This window comes from Lissotriton vulgaris, chromosome 8, assembly GCF_964263255.1.
Source record: "Lissotriton vulgaris chromosome 8, aLisVul1.2, whole genome shotgun sequence".
NCBI lineage: Eukaryota > Metazoa > Chordata > Amphibia > Caudata > Salamandridae > Lissotriton > Lissotriton vulgaris.
Window position 1 is genome coordinate 656485394 of NC_141696.1, and position 23725 is coordinate 656509118.

General features: G+C 45.8%; 1 protein-coding gene across 2 annotated transcripts in view; it reads left to right on the top strand.

Annotated features, from left to right (window-relative positions):
- Positions 1–23725, top strand: part of LOC147697852 (von Willebrand factor A domain-containing protein 5A-like) — a 522842-nt gene that overhangs the window by 306072 nt on the left and 193045 nt on the right. For both annotated transcript variants that reach the window (XM_086934525.1, XM_086934526.1), the window contains exon 12: positions 17397–17555. In XM_086934525.1, coding sequence (XP_086790651.1) covers positions 17397–17555 — 159 coding nt within the window. The remainder of the gene's footprint in view (positions 1–17396; positions 17556–23725) is intronic.

A 23725-nucleotide genomic window follows, 5' to 3' on the forward strand; every position in this document is an offset into this window, starting at 1 on the left:
TGTCCCATATCCTCGTAAAGATAGACATTCTTGTTCCCCCAGGCTACAGCATCCAAAAGGTGGATCACACATATAACAAGGGAGCATTGTTTCCATCATCCATGGTCCTGCATCTTAGGCAAGCACGACACACTCAACTCCATGGCGCCCCTTGTATGACATGTTTCACTTTCCTCAGCTCAGTCAGCCACTTTCTGCATTATTTATGGGCCTCTAGTTCAGAATAAAGAATTGATTAGCTAATTCTCAGATCTCACCACTTATTCTGGGATTCCCAAACTGCCCCAGTGGATGACTTCAACCTGCCAGACATAAGCATGAAAAAAAGATGTAAGCATAATAGACATAAGCGTGAAAAGAAACACAAGAGCACCCTTTCATCTTCATCAATATTCTCTGTGGCACAGCATGTCACTCAGCCAGTAAACTCAAAGCCAGAGCCTCAGCCTTTTTTTCACAACATCACCAACCACTGAATACAAATCTCACTTACACCCAGACGGGCAACCTTGCTTTTTCCATGTTTCTGCTATGTACCCTGCCAACACACTGAGGGCATCCCAAAAGAGCATGACAAGCCTCTAGATCGTTCAAAGACTTCTCCACCATCAGCCAAAAGCTAAAACGTCTCTTGCACTGCCAACTCCACTTCAGTTTGAACACCTTTCTAAATGACTTAAATGGTTTTCTGAAAAACCATGTGAACATCCACCCTCCAATGAAAACATGCAGGAGAAAGCTAGACCTTCAGACCCTAGTGCTCCAAGGTCTTCACTGACAACAAATGCTCCATCTGCAGACAGGAAACAAAATTGAAGAAAAACAGAACCTCCAGTGACCTTACGGCACTGAATGCACTCCACTCAAAACACCGGGAACTCACATCAATCAAAGCAGAGTTCAATACTGACATCAGTGGAGCTGCCATAAAAAGTAGAACATTCTTCAAAACAATCAAGCACTACATCACCCCCCCCCCCCCACCTGCCTGAGACTCCTACCTCCCAACTACAGACGCATACACCACCACCAGCCTCTTGTGTGATAAAATACAGAAAATGTGATGTGCATAGCAGCATCAAGTCTGCTTTTCTTAGATCGAGCCTTTTGGTTAACAACATGCAATGGTCATCCTCCAAATCCTTGTCTCCGATCTTGCTCTCATATTCAACTGCCTTCAAAGACACCTCATATGAAGTTGATAATGTACCCTCATTCTTCATCCAAGCCCTCCCTTTAGAAGCTCTCTCGCTCTTAGTCATCATTGCTAATGTCTACCTCACTCAAAGCACCTGCCCTGTAGCTTTCAAGGCCAGCAGGATTATACCACTCCTGAAGAAATCTATTCTATACACTGATGACCTTGCCAGTTACCGCCCATCACTCACCTACCCTTTACCGCCAAAATAATTGAACAAGCAGTCTACGCTCAATTCCCAAGATCACCAATGCTAACCACCTTCTGCACAACTATCAACTTGGCTTCAGATTACACTACAGCACAGGGACAACTATGTTACACACTTCAGATGACTGCGACCTGACAATTGTGATGTTTTTGGACTCTCAGCTGCTCTTGATACTATAAACTATCTTGCTCTCATTCACACCCTGAAATCTTGAATGGGATTCACTGTCAACATCATTGACTGGTTCTCTTTTTACCTATGCAACTGAGACCAGTTTATTCACATGGGCATCACCATGTCCCAGAAGATCCCCATCACCTGCAGAGTCCTCTTTGTTTACAGCTTGTCCCATGTCATCTTTAACCTCTTCTTAGAGGCCCTTGGAGCTGTACCCACCAACATCACAAAAATCTACTTGAAAGTCTCCTATGCTTAGGCATCCTATTTCTCAAACTCCCTCTATTTCTCCTCCAGACCTACATGCCCACACCTACCTGAGGTTCAACCTCAACAAGACATAATTCCTGTTGTATGCCAAGGACAAAATGGAACAACTAGTTGAGACCTGGTACAATGACATGTACCTGGACCAATTAAAACCCCAACGTTCCCCTAATGCAAACTCATTTTAGATTCAGCCTCGATACTAAAATAAACCTCAAGGAAAACCTAGTAAGAAAACATGGGTAGTATGGACCAATTCACTCTACCAAAGAAAGTGAAACCACCGCTCCCAAAAGCGACTTCAGGACTACTGTTTGGACTCTTGCATCTGAATGGTAGCATGCTGTGCTCCATGGCCTCTCAGATGCTATACTGGCCTCCCTTATAGGCATCCAGCATGTCTCATCCAGTCCTGAAGAAATGTGATCACATCACCCACATCTGATGGAACTCAACTGGTTTCACTTGCTGAACCTCGCCATATTTAAAACAAGCTGCATGAAATCAAGGCCACCATCCTCCCCTATATTTGGCTGATAAGCTCACCTTCTCAAGTGATTCTCTGCTCCATGTTAGGAAAGAACTCAAAACGCACCCCCCAAAGAACACTACAACATGGTGCAGTAACAGTCTACTTCAGCTCCTAAACCCTGCTACCTGTTACTTGTTGATTCTGTTTGGCAGTGTATAGCAATCTGCTGCCATTTGACTACATTTGCCTTGTTTAAATGCCATATACATAGACACGTATTCATGTGTTATCACCTTTGTTCCTTCAAGTGTCTTTCACAGAATCTCTTGCACTACATCCACCCTCTATCTCCGCACTTTTCAACATGAGCAGGTGAGACAATAGGCTACTCACCCTCATGGACTGAAAGTTTGCTTCTTCCCCAAATCTTTATTTCTTCTGTTCCTCTCCTCTCCTGGTGTATATGACCCTGCCACAAACAGCAGACTTGTTTGTGGCTGACCAAACCAGTCACTAATGAGCCTGCATGATTGTTTAAGTACTTTTGCCTCCTGGTGAAGGTCATATGCTGTAGATGAACATGCTCATTTTGCAGCTCTTGGTTCTTCTGTGGTCTTCTATGTGTTTCCATCTAGCATTACCAGTGTGGACTAGATGTAGCAGCACCCCCCAGTACTTTACCAAAGTGCGCTTGTTCAAAAGAGTGACACTTAAAGCCATACCTCTGACTGCTCTACTGGCAACTGACAAGTTTTATTAAAAAATAAAGTGTTTTTATTGATTTTATAATAAGAAAATAGGTATACTTAACTGACTTTGCATGCTATTAGTTGGTTATAGTTTCCCATATAGCTTTCCTCTATAAAAGACCCCCTTAAATAGGATATCTCCATCCACCCCATGTGCCTGGTCACCAGAGCTACTAACGCCTTAGCTCCTTGTAGATCAAAGCTTTTCACAGAGTGACCAGTTTCACTTCATACAATTGCTGTCCAAGCGTTCCACCCGTTCTTCACCATTCTAATAATCATAGCCAATAATGTGACCCCAGTTTAGACCCAGCCATTAGCTAAATGGATTTAGGCTCAGATCTCTGTACTGGGGTAAATGTATGACATTGTTCTGCATTCGTTCTTTTTGCATTTGTCGCCCGAGTGGGACAGGTATGCCCAGACGTGGGTCCCATGCTCTCCATGCCACTGGAGTCAATTTATCCTGGCTGATAAGGACTGAAAGCCCGAAACCGGTCCTAGGATTCTTGTTTCCAGTCCAGGGAGCACCTGGCCAGGCCGTTCGGGCTGGACTGTTCCCATTGGGCGCAGGATCAAGACTGATTTGCATATGTCTGGGTCCAAACTGGAATATCATGGTGAGCAAAAAAATGATGGATTTAGGCCCATATCTCTGTACTGGGGTGAATGTATGACATTGTCTGCGTTCTCTCCATCATTTGTTCTTTTTGCATAAGTGAAGTGTTGGTGGGCAGGGTAGGGCCATGTAGCCCCCAGGGCATGCATCTAAGGGCGATTTTCACTCAACTTCGAATTTTAAGGGCCCACTTTCTGTAATACTAATTAGCCTCTCAATTTCTGATATATCCTACGATTGCCAGTGCCACTGTCATGTAGGGAGATTCCTTTTTTCTTTCAGTTAATGAAACTGACATTTCTTATGAGTTTATGGCGACTTCTAATGCCACAGCTTGGCTTACAGCAGACAGGTTGTTGTTACTTCCTGTGTCAAGTTTTTGGTTACTATTTTGGCATAGCAATAAGTACCTTCATGTTGATAATGATGAAAGCTACTCCTAGGCACAATTGACTCGCAGATTGGAAGAAAGTGGAGTGCTCATACTGCCGACACCGCCAAGAGTCATAACGAGTGCAGGAAAACGCTGAGGGAGGACTTACTATTGCTGCCGCCACCGCCAAGAGTCCAGCACGCCCCCAACAGCGTCGTCGCCGCCCCGGGACTGCAATTCCCGGCAGCCCCAGCGGCGCGCTCAGACAACGTGGGAAGGCAGCGCCAGGAGGCGCATATAGCCCACACAATCCCTCGGTGGAGCGGGGGAGTGCTCATACTGCAGACACAGCCAAGAGTCATAACGAGTGCAGGAAAACGCTGAGGGAGGACTTACGATTGCTGCCGCCACCGCCAAAAGTCAAGCATGCCACCAACAGTGCTGTTGCCGCCCCGGGACTGCAATTCCCGGCAGCTCCAGCGGCGCGGCGTGGCGCGGCGCGCTCAGACGACGTGGGAAGGCAGCGCCAGGAGGTGCATATAGCCCACACAATTCCCCCGCGTCGCGGGACGAGCCGGGCGAAGCCCGGGCAAAGGGCGGGCCGCCTGTGGCCGTCCGGGGCCGGAGGAGACCGGGCTGGGCCATCCCCCTTGGTTGGATGCTTGGACACTGACATTTGAGATCTATCAACTAGCAGTAAATTTTATCCATTAAAATTTCGGTGTGCTGCTAAAGTGACACCCTACTTGGACACTTGAACTTTAGTGTACAGTGATACATCGATTTCGGTATTAATTGTATATTTTAACTATTGTGGAGACTGATACATTGATTAGCTTGTCCACTAAGGTACTTACTGACTCCTGTATTGAGCAATATGGGTAAAAATATCCCTAAGCAGTCTCGTCCCCGCACCAGACAAAAAGTAGCTATAACTACTCCTCTCCCGAGCTTAACCGCTATAGATAAAATGTTGTAAAAGACCATAGGGGTAGTTGCATCAGCCATAGAAAACACCGAGAGGCGTCTCACTCCCTACTGGTATGCTCCCCCCCCTTGCAATCTGTGAATGTATCTTCGGCTATGCTTAACTCTTTTGATTCAATGCTAATGACATCGTATGTATGTCTCCACGTGCTCAGAATCACGAGATTCCCTCTATACAACACAATCTGCCCCCTGACCCATCTCCCTTGCCCAGTAGACTCTCTTTAACACCCACAATGCTGCCATTGAATGCAAATGCTGAGTCCCCTCTCTCAATTGTTGATTCTGTAGGGCAGTAGGAGGAGTGATGTCCCTTTAACTCCTGATCCTGTATTAATGGACAGGTCAAATAACGAAAGCCCACATGTAACAACCAGAGGGCAAAAAGCTAGAAGTAAACAAAATCATACTAATAAAGAAGATTTGCCTGTAAATAAATCCAAAAGGGAAGGGTAGCGGCAAAAAACGTAAAACGGTTTCAAACTCAAACGGACGGAAAGGGAAAAAAGGTAAGGGTCAGATAGATAATGTTGATGCCCAAACTAGCATGGGTAAGATAGAGGATGGTGATGAAAGCTTCTGGGGAAGAATGGAGACCCTGATATCAACACTCCTAGGGCCTATTAGTTTAAAAATTACCAACATTGAAACCAGGGTAGGTAATATAGAGGAGCAGAAAACTAAAATCCTCCAACCCATTCAGACAACCCACACTAAGACACTAGCGCCTTCATCTGTAGCTACTTTAAGAGGAAACCCTAAAGGACTACCTAGGGGCTCGACAAACCCAGGACAGCATAACATTAGGGTGGTTAATGATAGATCAGAATCTACAAGCTCAGGGGGTAACACTGTAAACAGTGTGGTAGAACAAATAGCCCTAAACAATCGAACTAATGATAACGGCAACACCAACTGTCATACAGGAAGTGACCAGGATGGCCAAAGGGACAACATAGCCAATTCACTACCTACTTTAAACTTGCCACCAGAAGCTACACCATACACTGTCGTGTTAGCTAATGTCCCAGCTTTACCTCCCAATGTGTTTGAACACTGGTCGACCTGAGGAACAAATCCCTTCATTTTTTAACTTCAAGGACTAGATTCAAAAATGTCTTGCTGCGAATTCAAAATGGCCAGAAGAGTGAGCTGGATAGGTACCTCTACTAAATCTCTTAACGGAGATTGTGTAATCTTAACATTTAGATCTACAAATTTGTTACGAAACACCATTGAGGGGGCCTTTAATGGGGAAGTTAATACTGAACTCATTAACATTCTACCTTTGGGTTTATTTTATCGCCCAACGTATCCTGGAAGGCTTCCAGGACCTTATTCCTTAGTAGAAAATCACTAATGACTGACTGCAAACGGCGCCTATTACCAATTTATCTGGGGGAGCAGTCCACTACAACTCTCTACCAAACCAGGAGGATATCATTAATGATCGGATAGAGAATGTATGTAATACTGGGATTGAGGCCACTAATGAGGTAAGGTGGCCTTGGAGGTTCATCTAGAGTTAGAGCACCTATATGGGACTGGGTCCTTGCCGGAAGTTGTCAGGCCTCTATCCCCTGCTTTGATTCCTGCCGAATTTCCGATATGTAATATTATATCTTGGAATATCGCAGGAATTAAATCAAAAATAGATAATCCTCTTTGGCAGGACTTTATCCAGCATCAAGATCTGATCTGTCTCCAGGAAACTTGGAGCAGGGAAGCGGTCCATTTGAATGGGTACAAGACCTATCATATTCCGGCTGTTGAGGTCATGTACGGGAGAGCCAAGGGAGGGCTGAGTGTCTATCTCTCAAATAAGCTGAATTTAAAGGAGGTCTTACAGTTCATCAAAGACACTTATTGCCAGTTGTTGTTACTTCTATTGGATTCCGATGCTTCGATTGCCCTGGTTAATTTTTATAATAATATTCCCCAGGGTGAAGTATCAACTGTTCTCAATAATTTGTCTGAAGTATTGTCCTGTCAGGTTGTAAGCAATCGGAAAGATACGATGGTCCTCTGGGTAGGAGATTTTAACTGCATTTTATGTCAGATGGCAGATGATAACAGATGTGGTGTGGTATAGGAGGAAGGGTCGTGTCTATCCCATTTTACCCACTCTCCTTTGGATGACCAACTCAATGATGTACTGTGTAATTTTGATCTTGGTTTTGCAAATGAAATATGTGCATCGCCATTTTCCCTGCCTCCAACATTTAATGGTAGGGGTTGTTGCTCCACGCTTGATTATGTTCTCACACCTAACAATCACGCCCATAGAATTCATTCCTTTAAAGTCTCAGATAATGTACTAAGTGATCACTTCCCGCTCTGTCTGGCTATTCTATTGCCCACGAAGAACATCTCTAAGAGTAACTTTAGAAAAGTCAGAGCCTTAGAAACTTTATCTGTTGGTAAAATGAATGGGTACTCGCTTCGATGGGCTATGGCAAGTCAAACAGAAATACTTAATACAGTAATTGGCCAATGTAAGCCTGAGCTTGCCATATGCTTGGGTGAAGATTCCACTCCTGATACGCTCCTTGCATCCTTTTCAGCCATCACTAATGTAATAAGGAACTCTCTTTTGAGACAGCAAAATACTAATAGAGATCAGGGAGAATGGTTCAATTATAATTGTACTAAAGCCTATGCCCTTTTAAAGAACGAATTGCATAAAAAACCAAGAAGTATCACAGAGGTGAGGAGACTTAGGAAGGAATATAAGTTAGCTGTTAAAGATAGGAAGAATGCATTAAAAGGAGAGGCATGGGAAGCTTTGCAAGAAGCTTCGGTAAATAATGATAGTGCCGGCTTCTGGAAGATTATTAGAACCCCATTCTTAGTAGATGAAACCGGTCCAAAAATAGAGATAGCAATCAATCCCAGAGGCAGACTGGGTTGGGCATTTCTCTAAGGTATACGAGGGAGAGGAAACGTCGCCTTCCCTCTGTACACCTATACCCTACTCCAGCTCAAGGAATCTGGTGTTCACTATGGACGAGGTGGAAAAAGCTCTTCACGCCAGTCAGGGTGGTAAGTCTCCTGACCCGGACGGTGTCCCCATAGATATTTTTAAGTCTATTATACCTCTGTGGGCTCCCCTTCTGGTCATGGTGCTTAATGCAAGCTGTACCACATGTTTCTTGTCTACCTGGTGGAGTCTATAATTGTGCCCATTTTTAAAAAAGGGGATAGACACGACCTGGGTTGTTATAGACCTATCTCCCTGTTGGATTCTTTTACAAAGGTAGCTGGACGGATAATTTTGGACCGTCTTCTGGACTGGGCTGCTGATAACTCTATTCTATCAGATTTGCAATATGGTTTCCAGTCTGGTCTGGGAACAGTAGAGCAGGGCCTAAACCTTCTGATGCTGGTGGGGAAGTACACAAGGGCCAAAAAAGGAAATTTATTCCTGGCCTTTGTGGATCTCTCTGCCGCATTTGACTGTGTGATTCATTCTAAATCGTGGTCCTTACTGGGACAACTAGGTCTTGATGAAAATCTTATTTATTTTCTTAAATGTTTTTATAATGACGCATCAGCTCGCGTCCGTTACGGCCTGACTGGGGAATGCACTGCCAAAATCCCAATTAGGAGTGTAGTCAGGCAGGGTTGTGTACTGGCTCCATTCCTTTTCAACTTGTATATAAATGGTTTGGAGGGAGTTTTGTGCAGAGATAGTTCAGATTCCCCATGCGTAGACGGCCGTCCGATTCCGGCCCTTTTGTACGCAGACGATGCCGTGTTAATGTCTCGTACTCAAGTGGGTCTTCAGCGCACTGTGGATAGTTTTACCCTTTTCATGAAAGATCTGGGGTTAAGGGTAAACTCTTCTAAAACATTCATCATGCGCTGTGGTAAGAACATTAAGACCAAAAGGGCCATTTTTATTGCAGGACAAAAGCTTGAGGTATCTAAGCAATTCTCATATTTAGGTATTTTATTTGCTCGGAATGAGTCATGGGTGCAAGCAGTAGCAGCCAAGAAATTGGCGATGGTACGTTCTACTGCAGCCCTTAAATCTTTTGCCAAAAAGCTGGGTATAAGACCACCTGTTGAGTTAATTAAGATCTTCAAAGCTAAATGTGTGTCCGCTGCAATTTATGGGAGCGGGGTGTGGGGTTTCACAGACCCGACTCCCATCCAGGTAGTTGAAAACTCTTTCCTGAAATACATACTTACTGTACCTAATGGTACCTCAAGTTCTATCTGCCATGCAGAATTAGGCCTTACATTTATATCCGATTTGATTAAGCTTGAGCCTGTGCTTTTATGGCACAGGCTGTGGACCAAAGATGAAGCCAAGCTGAATAGGGATATCATGACAGATATTTTGAAACTTGAGGGAGCTATGAGGATTCCATGGCTGAGCTACGTGTTCAGGTTTTTCAAGGACCTTGGCAAACTTGAATACTTCCTAAATCCTCTTACTATCTCAGCCATTTCTAGAAAGGATCTGAGGAGAGAGGGCTTGACTCTGTTAGACACTGTAAGAACAACAACGGAGATCTTAAAACCAACTGTCCTGCAACATCGACTGATATTAACTGTTTTTAATACTCAACCCTATTTGGTTTGTGTTCCTGGTAACTATGATAGATTCTTATTATCCTGCTTCAGGTTTGGAATCTTTCATAGATTGGTTAGCTTCCCAACTGTAAATGATTGGTTGCGTGATTGGCAGCCTTGTCCCTGTGATGATGTGTCGCCCCAAAGCACCATGCATGTTTTCTTATTTTGTAAATTTTATGCATTTATCAGGCGCGGGATCTTACTCCCCTTTTTGAGACAGATGGGTTTGCGCCAATGTCGCCCGCCCTTGCCAAGTATACAATACTTGGATAATGAACGAGGGGTTCTAATAACTACAGTCTTCTGGAAAAAAGTGGTATATCACAGAAAGTCTATGATCATGTAGAGCACTTTATTTATAGTGTGGTCGCCTTGAATGGAAATTCTCCATTTCTGAATTGTTGTGTATGTTTTTAGAATCAATCGTTTTTATTAAGCAGCATATCATCCTGTAACACAGCTTGGCTGCCTACATCCATCGGCCGGCAGAGCACGATCTAGCAATATTTAAACACAGCCTTTGGGCCAACACCCCAGAGGGCGACCCAGCAAGAACATACGAAAAGCCAGGAAGAGCAGCCAGTAGTTTCAATAGTACTGCATGTTATAGAGAAAAACCTAACAGTGCAACAAAAACATAAACCCTCCAACTCCCTCCTCATCGTCATCGTCCAGGACCGCTTTCCAGTACCGCTCTAGTTTCGGGCAGGGCCAGATAAGATGCGTAAAAGTACCCGGTGCACTACAGCCCCGCCAGCAAAGACCTGAGCACTTAGGATCCCATGCGTGAATCCTCACCGTGGTATGATACCAGTAGGACACCATTTTGTAGGCCGACTCCTCACCCTCCACATTGGCCGCAGTATGTTGCGCGCAATAGAATACCTTTCCCCACTCTTTACTAGACAGCGAGCGGCCCAACTCCGTCTCCCACCTAACCTGTGCTTTTGTACGCGGCACCTTAGGGCGAGTGACAATCAGCACAAACAGCTCAGAAATAATTTTGGGATCATCCTTTTTACAGATCACCCAGCGTTCCAGAGCCGTCATAGGGCGAGACATTTCGGCCACATTATGAGGTTGCGTAACCCAATGTGCTACCTGCGAGTTGGGGAAGGCGTCAGTTCTGGGAGGGCGAAGTGGTCCAGGCGCAATGATGAAAACGGGATCAGACCATCCAGGTCAAAGAGGTGGCCCACCCTCTTGCAGCCCAGCTCCCTCCAGCGTTGGAAGACTGGCGACGTGCAGCCTGGGGGAAATCCGGGTTATCTACAATGGGCATCAGGGGCGACGGAAAGGTGGTCCAGCCCCTTCGTCGTGCCAGTAGGTCCAATGCCTTCATCGTCGCAGAAGTTACCGGTGACGAATACAAGCCCCACGCTCTGTGCTTACGAGGGATCCACAGCTCACGCCAAATATTGCAGCCCGCCACTGCCTGGTCCATAAATAGCCAGTGTTTGCTGGAGAGCGGTCTATTCCATTCGAGAATACAGCGCCGACATGCCGCTTGATAGTACGCGACAATGGAGGGAAAGCTCAAGCCGCCACTGGCCCGCGGGATTGTGATCCACGAGGATGCAAGTCGTGGACGCTTGTGATTCCATAGAAACTTAGTGAGCAGCCCCTGTAGTTTCTTTAGAGTACCTGGCGGAGGACTCAAGGGCAACATTTGGAAGAGGTAAAAAATGCGCGGTAGGACCGTCATTTTCACTGCTGCCAGGCGACAAAACCAGGCGAGCTGCAAACGGGACCAGTCCAACAGCGACTTGGTCGTTTGTTCAACCAGGATCTTGTAGTTGAGGGAGACAGTCTGCGCTATGGTGGGGGCTAAGCGGATTCCCAAGTATGGGATATCGGAGTGAACCCACTGGAAATCAAAGTCCCTATGGAGGTCCTGCACGTCCGCAGCTGGCACCGAGATGTTAAGGACCTGGGACTTGCTAAAGTTGACCTTGAAGCCATCGACCGCGCCAAAGTCGTGCAGTTCGTTTGACAAGTAAGCGAGAGGATCACGTGATCGGCATATAGGCTTACTTTGTGCTCTTCGGCGCCAAAACGAATCCCGTGGATGGCCACGTTGTTTCAAATACGTTGAGCAAAGGGCTCCATATAGAGCGCGAAGAGCATTGGCGACCGGGGACACCCCTGTCGTGTCCCTCGTGTGATGGGGAAGGACCCGTACCGCCGCCCGCGGGGAGGCGTAGAGGAGCGCACCCAGTTTATGAAAGTGTCCCCAAGCCCGAAGGTCCTCAGAACCGCGAACAAATATGACCAGTCGAAGCGACCGAATGCCTTTTCGGCATCTATGGATAAAAACAGGGCCTGTTTACAGGAACGGTGCACCGAGTTCATGAGGTGGAGAAGCCTCTTCGTGTTCTCTCCCCCTTGTCGCGTGGGAACAAACCCAACTTGGTCGGGCTCGATAATGCCATCCATGAATGGACTAAATCGAGCAGCTAAGACGCCGGCGAAGAGCTTCATATTGATGTTGAGGAGTGAGATGGGTCGATATGAACCACACTCCACGGGGTCCTTCCCTGCCTTAGGGATGACCGTGATCACTGCCTCCGACATAGAGGGAGTCACAGCCCCAGTTACCCGAAAGGAGTTAGAGGCGGGTTAGAAAGGGTGCCAACTCTCTGCAGAATTTCTTATAAAAAATGTCTGAGAAGCTGTCCTGGCCCAGGGACTTGGCCAACTTCAGCCGCAAGATCGCGGAAATGACTTCCTCTATGCGTATTTCCGCATCGAGAACCGCTGCTGTTACAGGTGTAAGGGGCATAACTCCACATGTCTCCAGATATGCCTCCACTCGGTCTGGGTTTGACGGTTCCTGGGTATACAGCGTGTGGTAGAACCGCTGGAAGGCGTCTGCGATACAGGCATCCGCCGTTTGCTCCACTGCGTTCGTGTCTCGGATGGGCTGAACCGCGGCCCGCTGCGTGCGAGCCCGAAGCCGGTGTGCCAACATTCTACCCCCTTTGTCACCACTAAGATAGAATTTGTGACGTAAGCGCAAGAAGGCGTACCCCGCACTGTCGAGGTCAAGGTGTTTAAGCATGCGCCTTTTCGTTTCCAATTCCCGCCAGACACGTGGGACCCCCGTCCATTTATGGATCGCCTCCAGACCTCCCACCTCCCTCTCCAGTTCTTCGCGCTTTTCCCTGCGTAGTTTAGCCAGGGACGCCGAAACCACTATAAAGTCCCCCCTAGCCACTAATTTAAGTGCTTCCCACACCGATCTCAGCGGCATGTCATCTTTGTCGTTGTCTTTGAAGTATTGAGTAATCGTGGACCTCATGCGGTCAAGTGAGCTGCGGAATAATATGTGTAGTCGTGCTCTAGGGGATGGTGAGCGCGACATACATCGTGGAGCCCCCCTCTCGTAGCCATTGCTTCCCTCCCTGGAAGATGGCCCCAGTTTGATGCGAGCGCGCCTCTGACCTATCCAACTTCGAGTCCATGACCAAATTCAAATCCCCCCCCACTAACACACAGGGATCCGGGGAAGCCGAAACCTTTGCAAGCGCTGATGTCAATAAGGGTTCCTGGTGGACATTAGGGGCATATATGGAGCCCACTGTAAGTACCGTAGCCCCCCACTGAATCCTGACCGCCAAGAAGCGCCCCTTAATATCAACTACGTGGGGCAGGATCTTACAGTGCGCCTTGGCACAGAGTAGTATAGCCACCCCCTGTTTCTTCGTAGTGCAAGAGGACCACACCTGTGTTGGAAAATGCCTATCTCTCATCCTCTTAGTATCCTTGGAGAGAAGGTGCGTTTCTTGCAACAAACATACATCACTGTCAGCACCCTCCAGCATTGATAAAATGGCTTCACGTTTAACCGGGCAATTGAGGCCCCGTACATTCAGGCTAGCAATTTTCCAGTCTTTCCCAATTGTCTTGTCACAGGACTAAAAGCCTTAAACGTGCCTTTTAAGGTCCCGCCCCCCTGGGCCTGTTCGGGACCTACCTCAAATGGCAGTCCCGCAACTCGCTGCCTAGAGTCGTGGGGTCCCCCCTCCTTGGAGCCCAGCACCGCCAGAGACCAACCCCTCAACAGCACTGCAGGACAAGCACGACATACACCACCCGAGAGTCTCCCCCTGCGCTACTCACTGGTGGAAGCACAATCAACAGCATGCTGGCAACACATGACCCTCCCCGTCCCCTCCCAACAAAGAAAAACCCCTTAATACCACAAACCCCAACAGTGTGACCGCCCCCCAATCAAAACAAGCAGAAAGGGGGAACAATAGTCCATCGTACAGGCCCAAAGAGCAGGGGGACATGGCCCAAACTCCCCTTTTACCCTAGTCCTGATGCAGGACATCCCCCATGATGAGGACGATGGAACATTACCCATCTGGATCTCGCAGACAGTCTCCTCCGGCACCAGCTATTGGCCTGCAGGGGTCAAGCAAAAGACCTGGAGTTCATGTGCCCGCTGGGGCCTCCGTTACCTTCGCCACCGTAGCTACTGCGGCTCCTCTCTCTCTCAGGCTAATTGACAGATCGGGCTTTGTCAATTTCGTCTGCTTGCCAACCTTCTGTCACTCAGAGGAGTGGCGCCGTTGCCGGATAGGGGAGGTTGCGGTGTTAGTCGGGGTAGTGGGCCGGTCCAACCCCAAGATTTCCCGGGCCACCTCCAGCAACCGAACCTGGATCAGCTTGACGTCCTATTCAAAAATAAGCCTGAATGGGTGTCCCCATGAGTACGGAACCCCTTGCTCCCTCAGAAAGTTTGTGACAGGCCGGAAGTCTCTCCGCTTGGCCAGGGTGGAGGCCGCCAGATCTTGGTTCAACACAGGCCGATGTTCTCGGTATTCGAGGGGGGTGTGCTCATGCGCCTTTCTCAAAATCCTTTCTTTAAGCTGAAAATCGTGGACGCATACCAAAATATCTGGGGGAGGAGCTTTGGATCCCCTCGGCAGACCGACCCTGTGTACTCTGTCCATTTGGATCTCATGCAGATCTTCTTCGTTCAAGACGTGCCGGAAGAGAGCCTCAACGTATTCCCGCAGGTCCGCACCCTCACCCTTCCACGGGACCGCTCGTATCCTTATATTGTTGCTGCGAGATCTGTTCTCTTTAATCCTCTGTGTGCGCTTGCAGATCCAGGTTTTGTTCAGTAAGGCGTAGAACATCCTGTTGGAGCCGGTGCACATCCTCCACAGTCCCTAAATCATGCTCCTCCAGCGTCGCCACCCTCTCCCCCACTGCATCCACATCACAACGCACCTCTTTCAAGTCCGATGCTAGCTGGGAACGCAGTTCCTGGATGTCTTTTTTATTGCGGCGAACAGTTCTATCATGAAGGCTTTAGTGGCATGGGCCTCGCTGTCGTCGGGCCGCTGGGACTTGCCGGCTGCTGGCGAAGTCCGTTGTGGCGAACCTTTCAGGGCGCTTTCCTTCGGCGGTTTGTCCTTTTTCGGCCTGGACGCCGCCATAGTGCCACCCACTTGCGGCAACACAGGTGCGGAGTCCAGTGCTCAGGCCTCACTGCTCGCGCCTCTGCCCTGCCAAACCCGCCGAACCACACACAGGAAATGTCTCAGCAGTCAGCAGGCCTCTCGTCACAGGCGGTAGACCACCGTACACCAGACGTGGGTCAATGGGGCCTCCTTAGCTGGCCCAATACTGGGAACGATGAAGACGGGGGAGGCGAACGTCGACAGATGGGCCCCCAATGCCACCAGCACTTCCTGATGGTTTCCTCACCAGCTGCATCGACAGGTCACACCTGCACTGCGCCGTGTCCAGCTACCGCTTGGCTCCACACTCCTCACTGCCCCGTCGTCCTCGGGGCGCCGGTGTCTGCGTCGGCTCCAACAGCTCTCTGGGTGCCAGACCTTGTGCATTGCGGCGGGCGCTGAGCCTCAGCACCACCCTGGGCGTTTCCTAGGCCCGCCGACGCTAGGCACCACCCGCGTCACTGAGGCAATGGGTGCCCGGGATTCTCTGTCCTGCCCCGGGGGGGGCTGCTTGTCCCCAGCGCAGGTACACCGCAGGCTGCCAAGCCGCCTGCCGTGCAGCGGGCCGATGCGTAGGCCCTCACGGGCTCCTCACTCCACTTCACGCCCACTAAGGGCCCGGCAGGCCCAGGGCAGCGCGACCGGAGGCCGCAGACCGTCGCCGTGCACTCTGGGAGTGTTCTTACCCCCAGGGCTGTCTGGCTGGAAGAGCACTGCGGATCCTCGTAGGGCTCCGCCCGACCTCTCCCGCAGCTGTGTCCTACTCAGACGCTTATCTGTCCGGGCCGTGTTGGCTCTGGCTCCGACCTCCACTGCCTCTCTGTTTCCCACTGGAAGCGCAGCGGAGTCCGGCTGCTGGGAACGCGACTCCCAGGTCTCGCGACCCGCACAGGCCGCACCTTGGCCCGTCTCAGCTGCAGCACCGTCCTCCGTGCAATCACACCGCTCTGACGTTCGGAGCAGCCCCGGGGCACCGGAGACCTCCTCTGGGCAGTGATAGAACTCCCTGCAGGGGTATATACAACGCTAAAATAAATTTGCCGCCGAAGGGACTGCACAATACGTCCTTTTCCGCCGCCATCTTGGCCACGCCCCTTATGTATGTTTTTATATTCCATTTTTCCCACTTTTTAACTTAATGACACTGTAAAATCAATTGAAGTATGATTACTTTTTAATATGTATGCTTTTATGATTGCTTTTTTAACAGTCGAATAAAGCTTTCCTTGACTTGACTTGACTTGACTACTCCTAGGAGTGTCCTGGCACTAAGCACAGGCCAAAAGTGAAAATAGGTCCAGTCGTTTTAATCCTGCACAAAAAGTCAGGGTTTCTGCCAATTTTTAAAGACTGCAGCGTTGCTTAAAACGAGGAGTTCAAGAGGGAGCTTATTCCAAGCTGTAGGTCCAAGATGGACCAGTAATCTACCTGCTGCCCTAGCACGCCCAATTATAGGAGTCTCTGCTAGTAGTTTGTCATACCTCAAGTTTCTTGATGGAAAAAGGAAACTCAACCTTGTTCTGAGGTAGACCGCACCGGTCTGATACTGTGCTCCATGAACGAGCATGCGTGCTTTGAACAGGATTCTTTTCATAATAGAAAGCCAGTGAAGAACGCGCAGATGAGGGGACATGCATTCTAATTGTCAATTTCAAAAGAAAACGAGCTGTTGCTTTTTCGACCACCTGACGCTTCCCCAACAAGTAGTGTAAGAACTTTTCCAGGGAATACAGCACACTAAAGCAAGTGCCAACCACTGACTTAGTCTGTGGCCTAAAAGACAGGCTGTAAACAAATTTGACCCCTAAGTATGTTTAGCAACTTTAATACTTTCTGGTGCTGTATAAAAGGGCTATGCTGTCATCTCTCTATAGACACGCTGAAGCAGGCGGACCTGCTAGCAACTCTTATGAGTTTTTATAGAAGCTATGGGTGCTTGACTCTGATGGTCTTAATGGAATTTGCTCTTGGAGATGAAGATTTGGCCCACACTGTTGCAGTTTATGGGTCACTAAACAACCGTTTCTTTACATTGCAATATGCTCTCTGCACTTTTGCATTTGCAGGGATTGCTTCTCAATCACTTGTTTAATGCTGGTACGGCAGTAGATGGCACCATGTTGTTCATTTCGGCACCATTTTTTCTTGCTTTCTTTAAGTATTTCCCTCTTGTCAGCTCATTCTCGTCGTAGTGCTCCTTTCTTTACTGATGAAGATGAGCCTTTTCCCTACAATCTCTGTCATGCCCTCTAATATCTAACCCTTTTCTCTTTTTAAATCAGGTTCTGAGGACACTCAAGTGTTCCCTGCAGCCAGTGGTGAAAAATGTGTCTCTGAATTGGACCCTTCCCTCTGGACTGGAATCTACCTTATTAAGCCAGGTTCCTACTTCTATATTCCGGGGTCAGAGGTCCATAGTCTATGCTCAGATAAAGGGAAAGGTGAGTTGGATTTTTGTTTTCTTTGAAGCTAAATGGACTGGCTTAAAATGTGCTAAAACGTGATTGAGTACAAGCTCTGAATAGCATACAAAGCTTGCTTTTCTTTTCCCACAAGTCTTGGAAAATATAAATATATATTTATATATTCTAGAAAGAAGTGACTCAAACAGATGGACTTGCCACACAACACAATATATATTTCCACTTCAGTGTTTCAGCTTCCTCCTTACTCAGGTAGTACAGGATATATATATTCACTTACAAACCATAGGTTTCAGGCCTTATATAGTTAGGAATTCGCATTTTAAAAAACCTTGCAAATTCACTTAAAAAACAATAGGTTTCAGGCATTATATAGTTGGGAATTAGCATTTAAAAAACCATTGAAATTGCTCCTATATAGTTCGTTGTACTAACTATATTTCGCGCACCCGCAATCCACTGCTGATGATGTCACATATGACATCATTCATGACATGGTCAGTGACATCACTGATGACATCACTGATGACATCTCAAATGACATCACTGATGACATCACTGATGACATCTCATTTGACATCACTGATGACATCACTGATGACATCATCCAGTGACTGTGTGTTTCTGTAAAGTTTAAATATGTTTTACATATTGAAGAATGAGTGGATGTATAAGTGTCTGGATGAAAGATTTACTAGGTGCATGACTGACTGAATGAGTGAGTGATTAAATGTGTTTTACTAAATGCATGGGTTAGTGACTAAACTGTCTGAATGTGTGCATCAGTATGTCTGTTGTTGTGTAAGCTGCTGCATGTGTTGATCAGTAGCTATATGAGTGGCTATATGGGTTATTTATTGGTTGCCCAAGTATTTGAATGGGAGACTGAGTGTGTGTGTGGATGGCTAGGAGGTGTGTGACTCTGTGCATAGATGTGTGAGCAGTTGATTCACCAAGTGTATGAGTTCAAGAGTGCATGTTAAAACAGCTATATGGGCGGTTGACTGTGTGCATGGGTGTGTTGGTGAGTGAATGGATATCTCAGTGCTACATGTTCAAGTAAGTACATATGTAAAACACCGTGCATGTGAGAGTTGGCATATATAAATGAGTATACATGAGAGCCAGTGAATGTGCGAGTGGCTGTATGGATCATTGTGTTCTTGTATCAGTGATGGTATAATTGAGTAAGTATGTGTTAGTATATGTTTGAATAAGTAAGGTGTTGTGTGTATAACTGTATAGTTGAGGAAATGGAAGTGTGATTGATTCTTTGCATGACTGACTAAGTGTGTGAGTAACTCCATGGATGAGTGGCAGTGTGTGAGTGTCTGTATAGGTGTATGAGTGCATATGATAGTTTTGTATTGATGAGTGACTGTATGTATGAGTGATTCTATGGGTGAATGAGTGAATGTGTGTGTAGACCTAGGAATCAGTGAGTGCGTATGTAGTAACTGGTATTGGTGTGTCAATGGTTTCAAGAATGGTAGTCTGTATTTAACAGTGGGTGTATCAAAGATTATATTAGAGTGTGAGGAGGTGCATTGTATTATCACATGATTGATATAATCAGTGATATGATCAGTGATGTCAAATGAGATGTCATCAGTGATGTCATCAGTGATGTCATTTGAGATGTCATCAGTGATGTCATCAGGGATGTCACTGACCATGTCATGAATCATGTAATATGTGACATCATCAGCAGTGGATTGCGGGTGCGCGAAATATAGTTAGTACAACTAACTATATAGGAGCAATTTCAATGGTTTTTTAAATGCTAATTCCTAACTATATAAGGCCTGAAACCTATGGTTTTTTAAGTGAATTTGCAAGGTTTTTTAAATGCTAATTCCTAACTATATAAGGCTTGAAACCTATGTTTTTTTCAGTGAATTTGCAAGGTTTTTTAAATGCTAATTCCTAACTATATCAGGCATGAAACCTATGTTTTTTTCAATAAATTTCAAAGGTTTTGTAAATGCTAATTCTGTTAGCGGATAACCTTTATATATGTTATTATCCTTCTGGGACCACCTGAGCAGCCATCTTGTTTCTCAGGAGAAGTGAGGCACAATAGAGCACAAAACAAGAGTGAAAAACGCGAAAAGGGGGCAGGGTTGAGACCCCCTGACCCCTAGCCCTTCTCAGGGGGTCCCAGAAGGACCACCAAGTACACATTTTTTTTTTTAAATCGCGGGGTACGCGCACGATAAGCGTACGGTGCGCATACCCCGCGATTTTAAAACTTTTTTTTTTTTTTTTTGCCCTTGGGGGTCCTTTTGGGACCCCCTGAGAAGGGCTAGAGGGTTGGGGGGTCTCTACCCTGCCCCCTTTTCGTGTTTTCCACTCTTGTTTTGGGCTCTCTTGTGCCTCAGTTCTCCTGAAAAACAAGATGGTGGCCAACACTTCCTGGTTTGGACAGTTTGGAATGTTGACAGTCGACTGCCAGCCAATCAGAAACTCACTCGCGCACGTAAGGGTACGCGTACCGTACGCGTACGGTGTGCGTACGGTGAGCGCATATAGATCTATAATTTGCTCAAATTCAATTTTCTCAACAATTACTGTAGGGATTTTCACCAAATATAGAAAAGGCATTACTGCATACCTGTCCCTACCATTTTGCCAAGTTTGGTGTAATTCCTTTCAGCCGTTCGGGCTGTAGGCGTGTCTGAAGGTCCCATAGAAAATGCCATTTGAAAAATTTCAAATTCAATTTTCTCAAGAACTACTGGAGGGATTTTCACCAAACATAGCAAAGGCACATCTGCATACCAGGCCCTACCATTTTGCCAAGTTTGGTGTAATTCCATTCAGCCGTTCGGGATGTAGCCGTGTCTAAAGGTCCCTATGGAAATTAACATGGGGAAAACACGTTTTGGGACCCCCCTTTTTTCTCAGCCCCCGCTGGATGAATCCCCCCGAAACTTTCAGGGAAGGAGCGGAGCGCAGTGAGGCAAATTTAAGGAAAATTACAGGCAGATCCCTCAATCGGCGCCAAAGTTATTCCCAATAGAATGTTCAGAATTTCATATGGTAACTAGGTCCTAACTATGTATACCTACTGGCTATCGGCAGTAGGTAATATATATATATATATATATATATATATATATATATATATATATATATATATATATATTGTTATGAAATTGCCCACATACATTCAGTACTCACGTGACTTTCTTGCAAAATTAAATGAAATTCAGTTGGAGAAGGACTACCTGTTAGTTACCCTTGATATCACATCACTGTACACCTGCATAAAACATACTGACGGTTTAAAGGCAGTAGAACATTTTCTTAAAAAGCGTAGTATTGAATGCTATAACCATAACAAAATGCTGTTGAAAATGATTCACGTATGTCTTAATAATAACCGTTTTTTATTTGATGGCAAAGTGTACAGACCAATACAGGGTGTGGCTATGGGGGCATGCTTCTCCCCCAGCTACGCATGTTTACATGTGGGCTAGTGGGAGGAGCATGTCCTCAGGGGGGAACATGGTGACCTGTGTGATAAACATATAGTACAACTATGGAGGTATATTGACGATATTTTTATCGTGTGGAAGGGGACAGTAAGTTAAGCCATGAATTTTGTGGACACTATTAACATCAATTTCTTAAACTTAAATTTCACACACCACATCGATTCATCCTCCATTAGTTTTTTGGGCATTCTGGTAAGCATAAAGGAAGGTAAAATAGAAACAAGCCTCTTCCAGAAACCTACGGCAGGCAATACTCTGCACCATGCGAGTAGCTTTCACCCCCATCACACTATAGCCAGTCTACCCTATGGCGAGTTTCTTAGGGTGAATAGGGCGTGCAGTACAGAAAAGGCACGCACAGAAGCTCAGGAAAGAACTAAGAAAAGACTGTTGGAGAGGGGTTACAAAGAGAAAATCTCAATATTGCCTTAGCCAAAGCCAATCGAATTGAGAGAGGCACCCTCCTTCAAAAGAAACAAATTGAAGTTCAAGGAGTGGAACAACTCCAAAGCACTCCTGGCCAGAGAGATAGTACGGGGAAAACATGCAGGTTCATTTCTACATGTAGTAGGCAATCTCAGGTCATCAAAAAGATTTTAAATAAGGAATGGCCCATAGTTATGACTGATAATGTTTTTAAACACAGTGTATCCTCATAAACCCAATTTTACATTTCGTAAAGCCTACTCAATGAGGTCAGATCTGGTAAAGACGAGTCCAGAGATGTATGCTAAGGGCAGCTGGCCCTCCCCTAGAAATGGGTTTTTTAAGTGCAGCTCCTGCCGAGCCTGTAAATTTGGCACTAACACCTCGTCATACACAACGGCATTTTCAGATATCCCTATGAAAATCAGGGGACACTATACGTGCAAGAGTTTTCCGTATATGTGCTTCAATGCAGTTGTGGGCTCAAATACGTTGGCAGCACAAAATTACCAGCACAACGAGAATATTGCAACACTTGCGGGCCACGGTCAATTCTGACCCCACATACCCAGTGGCCAGGCATGTAAAAACTGAACATGGTAATAACTTGAATGTGTTGCATTATTATGTTATTGACAGTTTCCCAAGAGTAAGAGGGGTGGTGATCGTGAAAAACAGCTGCGCCGGTTGGAGACCAAATACATTGTAGAGCTGGATACGAAAAGTCCACATGGTCTCAATATTTGTGAAGATCTGTACCACTATTTATGAAATATTGGCATATCTGATTGAGTTGAAAGGTGTAGATATATGAATTTGAAAATTGATTGATTTTAATCTTCATAATATTTATTCTTTTAGCTACAGCTGAGGTGTAATTGCGTGTATTGATCTTAAAATGCAGCTCAGTCAGTGTGGTTCAAATTTAGGTGAATATGTATGGGATTATTACCAGCATTGATGTAAGTCCAGGATGGCTGGTGACATTCTCTATTTGGTGATTATGAAGAAAATACATTTGTTTGACTATACAGGAGGAAGTATTCAAAATGATTTAAATTATTGGTGGCTATAGGAATTGTGCAGTTGATAAAAATTGATTTGTTGGTGGATTACTTGTGAACATCTATGTATTTGTACAGGTATTAATATGTCTAATACCCTTATTCTTCTGCCCAAGTACCCCTGTTCCCCAGGGTAATAGTGTGGTTTTTAAACTACACTATGAATTGTATTTTTTGAAAATTCCCGGCTGGGAATTTTTACTCACACTTGCACTTTATTAAGACACGATCATTTGTTTTTTGCACATAAATACGGCAACCTACCTTTTACAGCTTAAAAACAGCGAGCAATCTTTTTAAAAAAAATGTCATTGTCATTGCCAATGATATTTTTATATGTTGGAGTTGAATGAAGAACGGAATATTTTGAATGTCAAAATATGTATTCATATTTTTATGTATATACATATTTTACAAGATGTGTTTCTACAATAATGACAACATAATTTGTGATTTCCTTTATGTCGATTTGCATATAAGGGAGTCTGTCTTCTACATCATCAACTCCTAGTACTTATATGTGCAGTAGTCTGTTTACTATGTTTATTAATTGGTATGCTCAGGCTGCCAGGGATTGGTGAAATTAAGTTTAAATTATTGAGGGGGAATGAGCCAAAATTGACCAGCGAGCAAGGCGACTGGGATCGCCGAAACGCGTTTGGTGGTGGGCACAGCAATGTACCTAAAAGAATGAAAAAATAAATAAACTACAGCGGCTGCTGTGAGGTCCAAGAGTCCGTCTCTCTCGTTTTCTTTGGCGTGGTTTTATAGCACGTAGAGAGTGGTTATCGGATATATATATATATATATATCACACACAGGTTAAAGGGACATTACAGTTGGGTCAGAATGTAAGTTAAAACATACCATTTTAAACTAACACAACCACTGAAATTCATCAGTTATATTTATCTCAAGTAACTTTAACTTCCGGTTATATTCCTCCTATGAACTCACAGTTCTAAGATGTTCTTCAGGTGTGGTTGTTTTTGGCCCAGTAAGGTCTTTCTGTTGTAACAGTTAAAGGTTATCTTTCAGCCTTCTTAAGCTTACTGGATCAGCTATCCCTGTTCAAGTCACCTATTGTGATGTGTTTTTTTAAGGGACTGATCCATATGTTCCTGCAACACCTTTTGTGATGCTGCAATGGGACCGTAATTTGGTTCTTTCCTACCTGTGCTTAAATACGCTTTGAACC